Genomic DNA, 13,492 nt, shown 5'->3' with positions numbered 1-13,492 from the left:
TTTTATCTCAATAATTCTCCACTTCACGAAAAAAACAACAAATTTTTATTCAACTTGACAGCTACATTGCCAATTCAGGGTTGCCAGGTAATGAAAAACGAATTAGTTCCAAAATAATTAATTTCATCTCTTTTATGTCGTACTATATTTAAATTGAAGTTTTTTTTATTAAATGTTATATTCTATCAATAAAAGGATCTCTACGCCAACTTCAGTCTCCAATGTAGGTAGATTGCATGACAGGCGCAACTTTTCTAGTTTCGTGGTCCATACATCTCATAAAGTCTATTGCAGAAATGTTAAATGGATAAATTCCACACTGCCATGCGTTAAAGCTCTTCAGGTCTGTAGATAGGTTGATGAAATCAAACCACTTGGTCACGGAAATCAAGGGGTCAACTCAAGGTTAATAATATTCTCGGTCCCGAAACCTGACCAACTAAGTTCGGTACAAAATCTTAAGGTGGTCAGCTTTTGGAAATATGCAACATAAAGCTATGACTTAACTACGGCTTATATGGTTTGTTAAATTAGGTATAAGCACAAAACAAAGCAAGTCTTTCTTAACAAAATATAAAGAACCAAGAGCTGACCAAACTGGTCAACAATAGGCGAAAAGTTGTTTTCGTTGCTCCAAAAGATAACCAGGCCGCTAAAAATCATGAAAAACTGTTCATGCCAAAAATGAAGCTGAAAGTCTATAACAGAATGGTTTAACATTATGCCTATAACAAGAGATATAAAAAGTAATCGATTGCATTCAAGATTAATTAAGATTTTCCAATCAACTCCCGATAAAAATCTCTTAGTAAAAAATGTGATTACTTACGGGGCGCCACCTTCGTGTTGAAAGAATGTCAATATTTCTGACCAATGGCAGCAAGATTTGTTTTTTTTTTATAGATGATGTTGCTATACAGAAAAAAACAACAAACTATCATCTGGGGCTGCCGTATTTTCTTAATTGGCGCGTATATTTGAATTTCGGTCATGTATTGGCGCTTGGTCAGCTAGTGGTACACTGACCCTATCATAAAATTAATACGTCTACTCTATAATATTTAAAAATCTTAGTTTATGTACGTAGGTAGGTATAGTACAATTCTTAATGGATGCAATAAAAACGAACATATCAATATTTGATCTTATATTCTAAAGAGAATTTTGAATTTGGGACCATTTTAGTTCAGGACATTGGTAGGAAAATATCATTACATGAATTCCAGTAATTTGTAAAGATTAAAATTACTACAACATTGAACAACGAACACTTATTAAAAAAATAAAGACTTATACAATCTTGGGCTATGCACTATGCAGGTAATTGATCTCACACAAAATTGGTGTAGCTTATTGCCATTCTTTACAAATAATATCTAAGTAGTTAGACCGATGTCTCAGCAGATAAGTTTTTCTTGCATTCGCTTTTCCCGCTCAAACTCCAAGAATTTCTTCGCTTCAGAAGTTCGCTCTGTAATACAATTTCAATAAAAGAGAACACGATTAGATTAGTCGTGGACAGGTCTGATGACGACACAGACAAATTGCATGCAAAACAGCCAAGAAACATGCCAAAAAATCTACAAACAAATTTACGCGGCTAGGAATTAGGATAATCTAATAAGAATACATTGTACGAGTATAATAAGTTGATAATTAATAACGTCTAGGAATAATAAATCTAAAAATACAATCCTACAAAATAATTATCAAAATAGAAGATAATAATATTCATATAAAACTAGGTTTATATTGATGTGCTGATAAACGGGGCAGAGAGTTAAAAAGCACATAAACTAATTATTAGGTATTTGGACATAGAAAAATAAAATGAAAATTAAAAGAGATAATGCTTTGAAAGCCGATGCGTTTGCTCATGCTTGTGTGGGGTACCGTGTCATGCCGTCTCGTTGGTGCTACCGAGTCAATTAGAATTTCGTAACTTTGACGCACACCTTCATTGAGTCATCTTCCTCAACCTCGTCCATCGTGGAGAGACGCCTCTCGACCTCTGATTGGAAGTTCTTTGACATTAGCTTCTTGTGTTTGGTGCTAGAAATACAAAATACATAGGTATATTTACTAGTGGTCTGCCCCGGCTTCGCCCGTGGTACCTACATGTTTAAACTGTCCTATCTCTCAAGTTGGATCGAACTGCATATGGTGTGCGAATTTTATTATAATCGGTTAAGTGATTTAGGAGTCTATTGAGGACAAACATTGTGACACGGGATTTATATATATTAAGACTAGTGGTCCGCCCCGGCTTCGCCCGTGGTACCTACATGTTTAAACTATCCTATCTCTCAAGTTGGATCGAACTGCACATGGTGTGCGAATTTTATTGCAATCGGTTAAGTGGTTTAGGAGTCCATTGAGGACAAACATTGTGAAACGAGATTTATATATATTAAGAAGATATACAGAGCATATTCTTTGCAATTTTCGTTTAGATTTGTTGATTGTCATTCTTCTTTAAAAGAAGCATTTTAAATATTCTAGAATGAACTTACGACTTTTTCCCAGATTTGGCCTTTGAATTTCTCCCCTCATCGCATCCCTTGCTCAAATTACTGTTATTAACTTGCTTCCATATTCCAGTTTTATTCATTTCTTCAGAAATATTGATAGATGCCAGGGGTATGTTCATTATGTTCCCATTTATCAATGGGATTTGTAAATTCTCTTGATATTCAGGTGGATTGTTCTTGTTGTTGTCCTACAATTGAATAGCCTAAGAATTGTTTTGAGTAAGACATATTCTTAAATGATGTACCTTTTACTTGTGCATAATGCGCTACATGATAGTGTCGTGTATTTACAAAATTATACACAATTTTACATTAAATTTCTACAAACATGAATTGAGCGGGTACTGATCCAATAAAAAAAACACATCGAATTTACACATTTAAACATTGGCTTTATTTACAAAAAATAATTTGGGTACTAAAATACGTATGAGAACTACGTACGAACGATGACATAATCAAATTGCGTTGGATAAGCTTATTTCAGATGACAAAGGGTGAACAGTTTTGCATGCCATCCCACCTCTCCGTCACCAAGTTCCCGAAGCTCATCTTGATTCCTTTTCGTCATTTCAGGCATGACGTCATCTAGAATTTTAAGTTCTCTTCTCGTGAAGAATAAATCCAACGCCTTTCTGATACCTATCATCACAACTAACATAAGCGGGAACAAGATTGATGTTGAGGAAAAGGATTTTATCAACCAGAGGCAAATTAGGCAAGTCAGCTGTATAGCTGTGAATATATGTACGCGGCGGATTGGTACCTGAAAAATAAGACATTATCGTCAGTCATCGTAATTAAAAAAAAATAAAGGTCTATAGGAAATAGTATTATTCGTACCTGTCGAAGAAACATGTGATCCGGCTGATATTTTTGTGGCATAAACATGATCAAAATTCTATCAAAGAATTGAAGACCTTTGAGGGATGCAACACCCATGTAAAGGAAGACTCCGAACAGAACTGGCATAGGTATGTGTCGTAATACTGGTGTGAGTACAACGGAACAACCGATTGTCAAAAATATCAATATATGCGTGACCCTTTGTTCTCTTACTCCTAAGAATTGTGGCTTTTCACCTGGAGCAGCACATTCAGATTCAACTTTCAAGGAATTGACGTGGTTAATACTCAGGACAGTGGCCGCCACAAACCAGGGCAATCCCATGATCGAACATATTTGTATTAAAATAGCCAATACAAACAGATCTAGATGGTATCCACAGCCTTTCTTAAGTTTATTTTCTTTACGGTTAACGATAACTGCAGTGATCTGTTGATCCATAAATATCAGAATTGTCCCTAATAGTGCTGGTAAGATTGCGACAAGAGCGGACCAAATTGGATTGCCATTAAAAGGAGTGATCACCCATTGCCTCGATGGCAAAGTTGGTTTGAACTCAGATGGAACTTCAAGTTTTGGTGTTTTTACTCCAACTTTATAATCTAGGAAGGACATTGATAGAATAGCTATGATAACAGAAAAGTCACTTATAATTTGTCGAACCTAAAACAAACAGAATAATTATTAGTATGTTTAATTTCTGTGTAGGTATGTGATTAAATTGTATGATATTATTAGGTACCTTTGCTGGGAAAAACAATGAGTTCTTAAAGTCTTTCAAAATTATAGAAATTGCAAAAGTTCCGAGGAATAATATAATGGACATCAAAAATACATCTGGAACATATACTTTTGTATCGCATCCCCCGCCGGCAAGAGTACCATTATAGAACTGAAAAAAATTAATATTTTTTATATAATAGACGAGTAGTTATAACATGTGTCCATTGTTTGGAAAATAATTACTTACTTTACAAGACTCTTTATCAAGGGAGGTCCAATTAAATTGCTCAGGAACTCTTGAGTAATTGCTTGGTAAACAGTAACATTCATAATTGAGAATTTCATCAGGGCGTGTCTTTAGAGGGAATTTTTTCCCGATAGAAATAACATTCTCAACCGCCTGCAATTTTTTAAATTTATGGATTAATTATATCTATTCCTTTTATGCCTTTTAGTAAAATGTTGTATGTTTTGAAATGTTTACCTTGTAAATAAATATGAATGCAATTAGCGTGGCGAAATTTTCCTCAGTAAATCTGGTAATATAGCAAACAAATGCACTAGCATCAATTGCTACTAGTGTGATCAAAATAATAGTTGTCCAAGTACCGATGCAAAATCTAAATGACATATAGTTCCAACCGACTTGTTTACAGAATTCAAATACAATTGTTTCGAATACTAAAACAGGTCCCGTTGATCCTAAAATTGTCAAAGGTTGTCCTGAAAAAAAGCCATAACCCATTCCGCATACAAATCCGGAAACCAAGGATTCCATGGCTGCCATATTTTTGCCGGTCGCTTCGCCTAGAAGTCCCCCAAAAGTTATAATAGGTGATAAACAAGCAAAATACAAAAATATCCAGGACGCTATGCACTGTATTGCTAGAGCGTCTTTAAAGTCAGACCAATACCATGGCATTTTTCTTTTTAAATCATTTATTAAACCACCAAATAGTTTTCCACTTCGAGCTAAACCTGATTCTTCGCGTTGACGTTGTTCCTCCTCTTCTTCGTCAGGTTCTTCTTTTATATTATTATCAGTTGGCCGCTTACGAGGATCTTGAGATGGAATTGCTGCAGGAGGTTCAATTCTAATAGCGGGATCCCACTCGCCAGGTGGGAGAACTGTAACGGCGTCTAAAAACTCATCAATTCCTGCTAGTAAATGGTCACGTCTTTTTGCTCGATAAGCTACTTCGTGAAAGATCTCGTCTGACATTAAAGTAGCCATTGCCCTACCGATTTCATGAAAACTAGAATTACTATTGGGTGGACCTAGCAATACAAACATAAATCGCGTTGGTACTGGCACTTCCGTTAAATCTCCCATAATTGTTCCTGTTTTCAATCTAACAAACGCTGATAAGGTTTTTTCGAGGAAATCAACTTCGCCGACTAATATGTTGGAAGCTTCAGCGCCCGGTGGGATTTTGCGCATAAAGTGGGTATTACTTTTATGATTAACATCTCCATTCATTGTAACATCGTGATTATGTTGCATAGATGCACTGCTCGGACTTTTTACCATACCTTCATCGTGTGGTGCGCCTGAAAATAAATTAAACGTAAACTATCGTCTTTTATTGTATTGTGAACATGCGCAGTAGGTACCATAACAAGACTTATAAATCGATTTATATAGTGGTTAATTTATGTTGAAAACGTGTGATGGAATTGGAACAAAAGCATGGCCAAAATGATGATTGTAGTCAATTTGATAATAGTGAATAAATGATTTGATGGTGACATTTATGTGCATTATGTGATTGACTTCATAAATAATTATCATCTAGCAGTTATAAAGATGATGAAAATTTAGATTGATAAGCACGAGCAAAGCTTGTAATTTTGATGTGGCGAGAACACATTGATTTCACAACAACTATGAAAGTTAGCGTTTAGCCAAAAATAATATGGAGTAAAAACATATGTGTAAGGTACATAAAACATTAAGAGATACCAATTAATATAAAATAATAAAGTTTAGAGGAAGAAACATCAATAAAAATTTTAGCGGTTACCCGCAAGAGGGATGCCTAGGAAACGACCAATATCTCCTTTGTGAGATTGTCCACTGGTTGTACTGCCCTCTTCCACTGAAATATAATGCCATGTGATCGCAAAGGAAATCTCAATACGACGGAAATTGGAAATTTTGGTTGGGGTAGGTATATCATAATATATATACGAGTATACATAAAGATTACAGATACTTGGTGTTATGTAACTTAGGCTAGCCGAGTGCACGTGACTCACGCATTTTTACATAGCGTGTTTGGTGGAATTTGGTGCACTTTAATTGTTATACACTGAGCTGACCTGGGACAGCTAGATAGCAACCTCTTGTGTCACTCGCATGAAGAAGAGCAGTGTTAGGCGACGAGGTAGGCCCTCGACAGCTTTTTGAGCTACTTCTGACATCCCTTTCCTGTAAATCTGATAGGATATCGCCAAATATCCGAGTTCATTAAGAATAACGATTATTAATGTTTCAACCATACAAATAGTACTTACTTTTACACGAAGAATGGTTCCTTCCAATGTCGGCTAACGATCGAATCAACGGTAGCCTTGACATATTATTATGATGATGATGATGATTGCGTTTTTCGTGCTGATGTCTATGTCGTCTCAATAGAGCATCCTTAACTTTTTCCCTATTATCGTAGCCTAGAAATCCATCCATCACCATATTGTCTAACACATGTTCTGCTACTTGTTCTAATGAATTTGCTTCCATGTCAAGTATAACGGAACCGTTTAAAATGAGACTTCGTAGCTCGAACAGTGAGTGTAAAGATAGAGTGGCTACGTGTGGTTTTGACCATCTGTTGCCACCTTCTTCGACGTCTTCTTCGAACTTAATCCATCGTGCCGTTTCCTTCCATTCAAGTTCATCGCCGTCTTTTACAAGTTCTTCCATTTCGGAAAAAAGTGGATGGGATTCCATTGTGGAGTCATCGACATCTTCACCTAGAATAAACTGCACTCTTTGTGCTGGTGGTGTCACTGAAATATTGAATGATGATTACAAATAAATAATAGCAAAGACATCAGCTGTAATTTTGAACACAAAATATAAGAGAAACCAAAGAGAAATGAATGTCAGGTATTTTAAACGATAAAGAAAACAAACAAAATAATTTTTCAGTCAGTTCAATGTCTGTTCAATATATAATCCGTAAATGAGATCTACAGGAAGATGTTTTGTTCAATTAAAAATAACTGAAGACAGTAGGAAAATCGAATCTAGACGAGAACATGCTAAGTTTCTATGACATCTAATATCTAACCATGCTTGATATGGCATATGAATTGTTAAAGAGAAAATAAATTGAAACCGAAAATAATGAAATGGCTCGCGAATTTACATATTATCTTACATGTTTCTCCGTCATCCGTCACACTCAGCCTTCTAACGCGGGCCATTATCGCAGAGCCTACGAATCGAACATATTATGCATATGCGAAGAATATATGGAACTTAGAAATGTATGGAATACACTACTGTTTGATTATCTATCCAAACATTTGCCTGTTTAGTATCTATAGGGGGCGTGTTCGCTAATTGATTAATAGTTTATGATGAATATATTTTGTTTGTAACGACATAATTTAATATAGTCTGTTTATTGTATAATTAGTCAGTATTTTATAAATGTTCATAATGAATTATTACTAATACTTTTAATAATTACTAGCGGTCCGCCCCGGCTTCGCCCGTGGTACATGTTTACGTTTTCTCTACATAAGAACCATCCTCGTACTTCAAGGAATATAATAAAAAAAGAATTATCGAAATCGGTTCAGTCGTTCTCGAGTTATGCGCTTACCAACACATTTTGCGATTCATTTTTATTAATAAGAAGATTATGAAGCGAATATTCCGTATATTATAATTAGTATTTATAGTTCTAAACTACGGCTATAATGTCTAAAGGGTTCAAGATCAAAGTGATCATGGTTTGTAAGATGTAAAGGGTATTTCAGAAACTTGGCACCTTGTTAAAGCCTCACAAATACCTGCCGAGAAATAACTTTTGGAGTGTAATTTATACATAAGGTGCAAATTAAATCTAGGTTTAGATTTCACACTAAAGTGGAGATAAATCTCATTTTATCACATATTTTTATTATCAAGTTTCGTTTTTAAACACTTTATTTATATAGAAGTAGCTGAGCTTGAAAATAATTATGTATATCGCGTGTGGAAATAATGTTTTATAAATAGTAAAAATGTTGTAGGCATCGCTGTTCACGTTAATAAATTCTCACATATAATAACAATTTATCAGTTTATTTTTTTACTATTATTTTGTTCTTTTATATTTAAACGTAAGTATGTTGAAAAGGTGTATATGTATTAAAAAAAATTTCCTTTTTATTACGTCGCATAATATATAGTTAGTTACTAGTTAATAACATTTTATGAATATGATATTATTAAATCTATTTCTATAAGATTTCTATCAAACCTTAAGCGTTTATTATTGATATACTTGTTTAAAAGTTTATTAATAGGTATTTCATTTTAGACAATATTATTTTTAAATTAACCAAGACATATATAATATAACTTACCTATTATCTATAGTTAATAAATAATAATCAAATGAGTACTACATATTAGCATATAACAATAAGTCTATTCGGTTCATTAAGCGCATTCATGAATGCTTAGAGCTTATGAGCTTTGCTACAGCAATATATATGTCTATAAGCTATTTGCATCAGTAACTACCGTTTGTTTGTTCAGATTATATTTTGCATTGGATAATCTAAAAATACCTTGTTAATTTTCTATCTAGCTAGCCAGTGTGTTACGTTTTATTTCTTTTTATCTTCTTACATCTAATAAAACATTAGATTTTATTATTAGATAATAATAATTGAACAATTCATATTTTGTATCTAAATATTATTGTTACTATTTCCTATGATTTAAACACAAAATATGAGTGTTTTATTATGAACAATAGTGTTGATAGTAATTGATTCTTAAAGATTTACTTAACATTTGAAAACTCAACCTCTTTCGATACATCTGCTAAGATATGTACCAAAATGATTTCTCGAAAACAATGTTTTAGTAAATTAATTAAAAAAGTTTTCAAGGAGTCTAGACATCGTTTCATTTACATGTTTTTAGTGGTCGAAAAATTCCAATTTTTCCTTTAAGATTTAAATATTCAAACGGAGGTCTTACATCGTCTCCCAAGAGATAAGGGTCATGCATTTCAATGAAGGATCACTCGATCGCTCTCGTAAAAAACGAATGAAAAATATATTTTGCGTACAACTTGTAACTATGTGGTTTTTACTTTCGTACATTTTATCTAAAATCAGTTATCCCACTACAAAATTTATGCGGTGTAGATAAAATGTTTCCTTTTAATTTATATACTTTTTACTTTTGATGTTTAGAAAATAAATATTTAGCCGTTTAGATAATACACCTTTGTCCTTTACGTAGAGTTTTAATATTCTTATATTATTTACTAAATGAAAAAATAACGAACAAATTCAGTATTAAAAATATAAAGCTCTTGGGGTCCACCGTCCAATATACTTCATATTAAATAAGAACGAAACAGAAAGAAGGCATGCTATAACAACATAGTATACTTACTAGGTTTCTCAGGGTCCTTTTCAGTGCGATGGTGATGTTTGTGTTTCCTATGAGAGTGTCGGCGAGTCGGCACGTGAACTCCCACGAACACGGTGTGCGCCCGGTGACCTGTCAGGGACAATTCATTAATTAGACATACATTGACGCTATTATTAGACCAGTCACACAATACCGCCTGAAAATGCACATGACGTGTACTTCGAAAACATTTACGTGAGCGATACAGTCGCTTTATCGTTACACGTGCTGGATTTTGAACGGATTCTAGGAAAATAATTGAATTATGCGAACGGACATGGGATAATGGAAAATCGTTTTGTGAAACACAAATAAAGTAAGTTCCTGGTACATTCTTGTATCGTTTCAAGCTACATTTCTCGGAAATCCCTCGTCATTTGAAAAGTACACTGTACATAAACGTATCACGTGTATTGCATCCGTAACAGCACCATACCTATAATATGTAATAAAATAATAAACCTTTTTTGTAATTTTTAAATCGATCTCAAAGACTCCAAACCTAACAAAAAGTCTGATTTTGTGAACAGGCAACAGACAAATCATATTCTCTATTAAAGCAAATCAATAGATGCAACGTAACTGACCCAGTTTTATTCCATCATAAATTCATAAGAATAAATCGATTTAACACTTTTGATTTAACAAACTGACAGCAGCATTTAGGGGTAGCTTTAAATTTAGTGCCTCTAAGTGCTGGAATGACTTGCCACCACCGATCCGCAATAGCAACAATGTACTGGGCTTCAAAAACAAACTGAAGTCCCATTTGCTCTGCTTACAAAAAGGTTCTGAGGTCGGGGCTCCAAACACGTGACTCGGTACGGCTCTGGTAATCATTCTATTTGTAGTTGTTTTTTATTAATTATAATTATGATGTATCGCGTATTAGTATTGTATCTTCTTGTAGAATGTATTATTGTCTGTTACTTACATAATTCTTTATAATATATATATATATATATATATGTTTCCTATCTACTATATTATATTATTACTTTTATTTTTATTTTTATTTTTTCATAATATGTTCACTGCCACTGTCAGGATGTCAATGTGGTGTCCACTGAAAATCAGTGGAGAATCTAAGTGTCGTATAATGTCCTTAGATTCTCAAAGCACTGAGTGGATATTATCCATTTTGTGCCGTTGTAACTAGTTATAAGTTAATTTTATTTATTTTTTATTTATTTTTTATGTATTAATGTGCATCGGTACAAATAAATGTATTTTCTTTCTTTCTTTCTTCAAACTCAAATTTAACACATTTAACTGAAATCAGTATTAAATTAATAGCTAGAGTTCTACCATCAAATATTATAATTAAATAGACGATTTCACAGTCTAGAAATTGTTTGGACCACAAATATTTAACAAGAGATTTTCGCACCTATGCTAAAATTGTTTATTAAATATTCCATAGTTATAATTTGATTTTGTGGTCCTCCGTCTTTGTTGTCGCACGTCGGAAGGTCTTTATGGTGTTAACAACGGTGTTAGCTTTGATAATGGCCGTTTGGGAATATCATATTTTTAGTTAATTGGTCGGGCGGTCGTTAAATGTTATGCGTAGAAATGTTAAGAGAATAACAGTAATAACACGTAAGATATCGTGTAATTTATAACATCTAAATAAATTTAAATTATTATTTGTGTGTCTGAAATACTAGATCCCTAGTCAGATGAATCTAGTGATAAAAGATAAGAGCTACTTTAGCTACTATTTCATTGCATCCAAAATAAAGATAACTACGGTTAATCTATTCAAGGAAATATTTTCTTATCGTAATTCGTATTCTTGACTGAATTTGCCCGAAATGCTTCTTAGTATTTAAATTTTAATTAGTTGCCTATAGTTACTAAGAAGTCAAAATGTGATAAGCATTTGCTTGACTGATGTGCAAATATTCGCATCAAGTATTTCAATTCTTGCCAAACATTGCTCGCTTACTGCCAACAATAGCAACTAGGTATCAACTCAAAAATAGACATTAAAAGCATCGATTATAGCTACAGCTCATACGATTGTCTAGACTAGACTGTATTTGGTATTGATCGGAGCTGAAATCCGGTGTATTTTGGAAACTGTAATGGGCCCTCCTCACAATGGGCACCGATGGCCCAACAAATGATCGTCGATGTTTACCGCTTTTACTGCGATTATGAAAATACATCTACATCGAAGGCCGATCGTAGACATTTAGGTCCTCTACAGTATCGTTATTGCCTCTACTCGCCAAACGCTGCTCATTGTGTAGAGAGCCCATTAAAACGTTCCATTCAATTTAAACTGTTTTTGTTTTGTTCCAGTCTAAATGACATCCATACTAATATTATAAATGCGAAAGTAACTCTGTCTGTCTGTCTGTTACTCAATCACGCCTTAACTACTGAACCAATTTGCATGAAATTTGGTATATAGAGATACTTTGATACTCGAGAAAGGACATAGGATAGGTTTTATCCTGGAAATCCTACGGGAACGGGTTTTTCTTTGAAAACGTGGGCAAAGCCGCGGGCGGAAAGCTAGTTTAATAACTTTAGACCACTGAAATCGAAATATGAAAATAGAGTAGGTAACTAAACTAAACTCTGGAGACTGTGTCAATGTAAATCATAGATTCGTAAAATATTATTTCGATTTATAGCCTAACTAATACATAATCGTGATTATATTTTTATTGAAAAAATATACCTTTTCAAATTGTAGCGTTTGGATAGAGCTCATAAATAAAGCGATCATTTGTTATCGCAACAATCGGATAGAAGAAAATAACGTTCATTTCGGTACAATGTGTATTCCTTTGAACGTATATGTATTAGAAATGTAGGTAATAAAGTTAATATCAATAAAAACTAGAATAACAAAATAGATAGATTATGTTTATGGAGTATTATTTTATTGCTATAGTAGTTCTTAAGCTGTCGTTAACATGTTTGTCATGGCATTTTCATCCCTTAAGAAATAAGGGGATGAAAATGTCTCTCTCCCTCTCCAAGTACGTGTTCTTCAGAGTTTCAAGTGACGTAAGTCAAGAAAAAAAAAAACATGTAATAGCTAATTTTATAATTTATGGCACAATTCATGTTTGGTTTTTGAAATGGACTTATAAAATGAAGAAATGGAGGTATAATCATTTTTTCAACACAATATCTATACACATTCGTAGAACGTGAGAAAATTTAATGTAACATTAAATAATTTAAAGAAAGATCCCTTTATTGGCTATAATGTTGCCATCGCTACAATTCGTATTCGATTATTCAGCAGTATAATCGAATGCCTTTGCTCTACCACTAATCCTCTTTCGCCTTTAAATCACTTACACCTGACCTTGTAATACGGCTTCGTTGTTCACCTCACCGCATTTTTTATAGCTATTTATAATCTGTGGCAAGGTAGGATTTATAAACCTATCAGTATAATTAATTTTACTTAATACTTAATGCGAGTGCAATGTTAATAATTCAATTGATTCAAGAACAGAATTGAAGACGTTCAATATTGTTTCCTAAAACTTCAGGTACCTATTTATTATTAAACTTTAGTTTATTGAACAAAGTATCTACGTAATTAATCGTTAATTTGGATTTTATTTAAAAAAATAGAATTCTTTCGATCGTTAATTAATCTCTAAACTTCAAAAATTATTACTTATAGATACGAAGAGTTCAAGTTATTGACTTAAAATTTAAAAAGGACTGATATACAGGGTGTCCCACTGTTGGTATACTAAGCTCA

General features: G+C 33.4%; 1 protein-coding gene across 1 annotated transcript in view; it reads right to left on the bottom strand.

The window, feature by feature from the left end:
• Positions 1–1,034: 1,034 nt before the first annotated feature.
• Positions 1,035–13,492, bottom strand: part of Ndae1 (Na[+]-driven anion exchanger 1) — a 42,475-nt gene continuing 30,017 nt past the window's right edge. Inside the window, exons 3-13 of the mRNA XM_090115759.1 lie at positions 9,733–9,840; positions 6,618–7,112; positions 6,125–6,199; positions 4,585–5,651; positions 4,348–4,500; positions 4,120–4,269; positions 3,375–4,040; positions 3,055–3,297; positions 2,514–2,719; positions 1,956–2,052; positions 1,035–1,471 (exon numbers count right to left, since the gene is read on the bottom strand). Coding sequence (XP_089971885.1) covers positions 1,385–1,471; positions 1,956–2,052; positions 2,514–2,719; positions 3,055–3,297; positions 3,375–4,040; positions 4,120–4,269; positions 4,348–4,500; positions 4,585–5,651; positions 6,125–6,199; positions 6,618–7,112; positions 9,733–9,840 — 3,347 coding nt within the window. The 3' untranslated portion in view covers positions 1,035–1,384. The remainder of the gene's footprint in view (positions 1,472–1,955; positions 2,053–2,513; positions 2,720–3,054; positions 3,298–3,374; positions 4,041–4,119; positions 4,270–4,347; positions 4,501–4,584; positions 5,652–6,124; positions 6,200–6,617; positions 7,113–9,732; positions 9,841–13,492) is intronic.

This window comes from Colias eurytheme, chromosome 2 (assembly GCF_061535395.1).
Source record: "Colias eurytheme isolate Ceu_HAF_F1 chromosome 2, ilColEury1 Martin Lab GWU primary, whole genome shotgun sequence".
NCBI classification, from domain to species: Eukaryota; Metazoa; Arthropoda; class Insecta; order Lepidoptera; family Pieridae; genus Colias; species Colias eurytheme.
The sequence above is the reverse complement of the archived record's forward strand: the minus strand, read 5'-3'. Positions and strand labels throughout refer to the sequence as shown.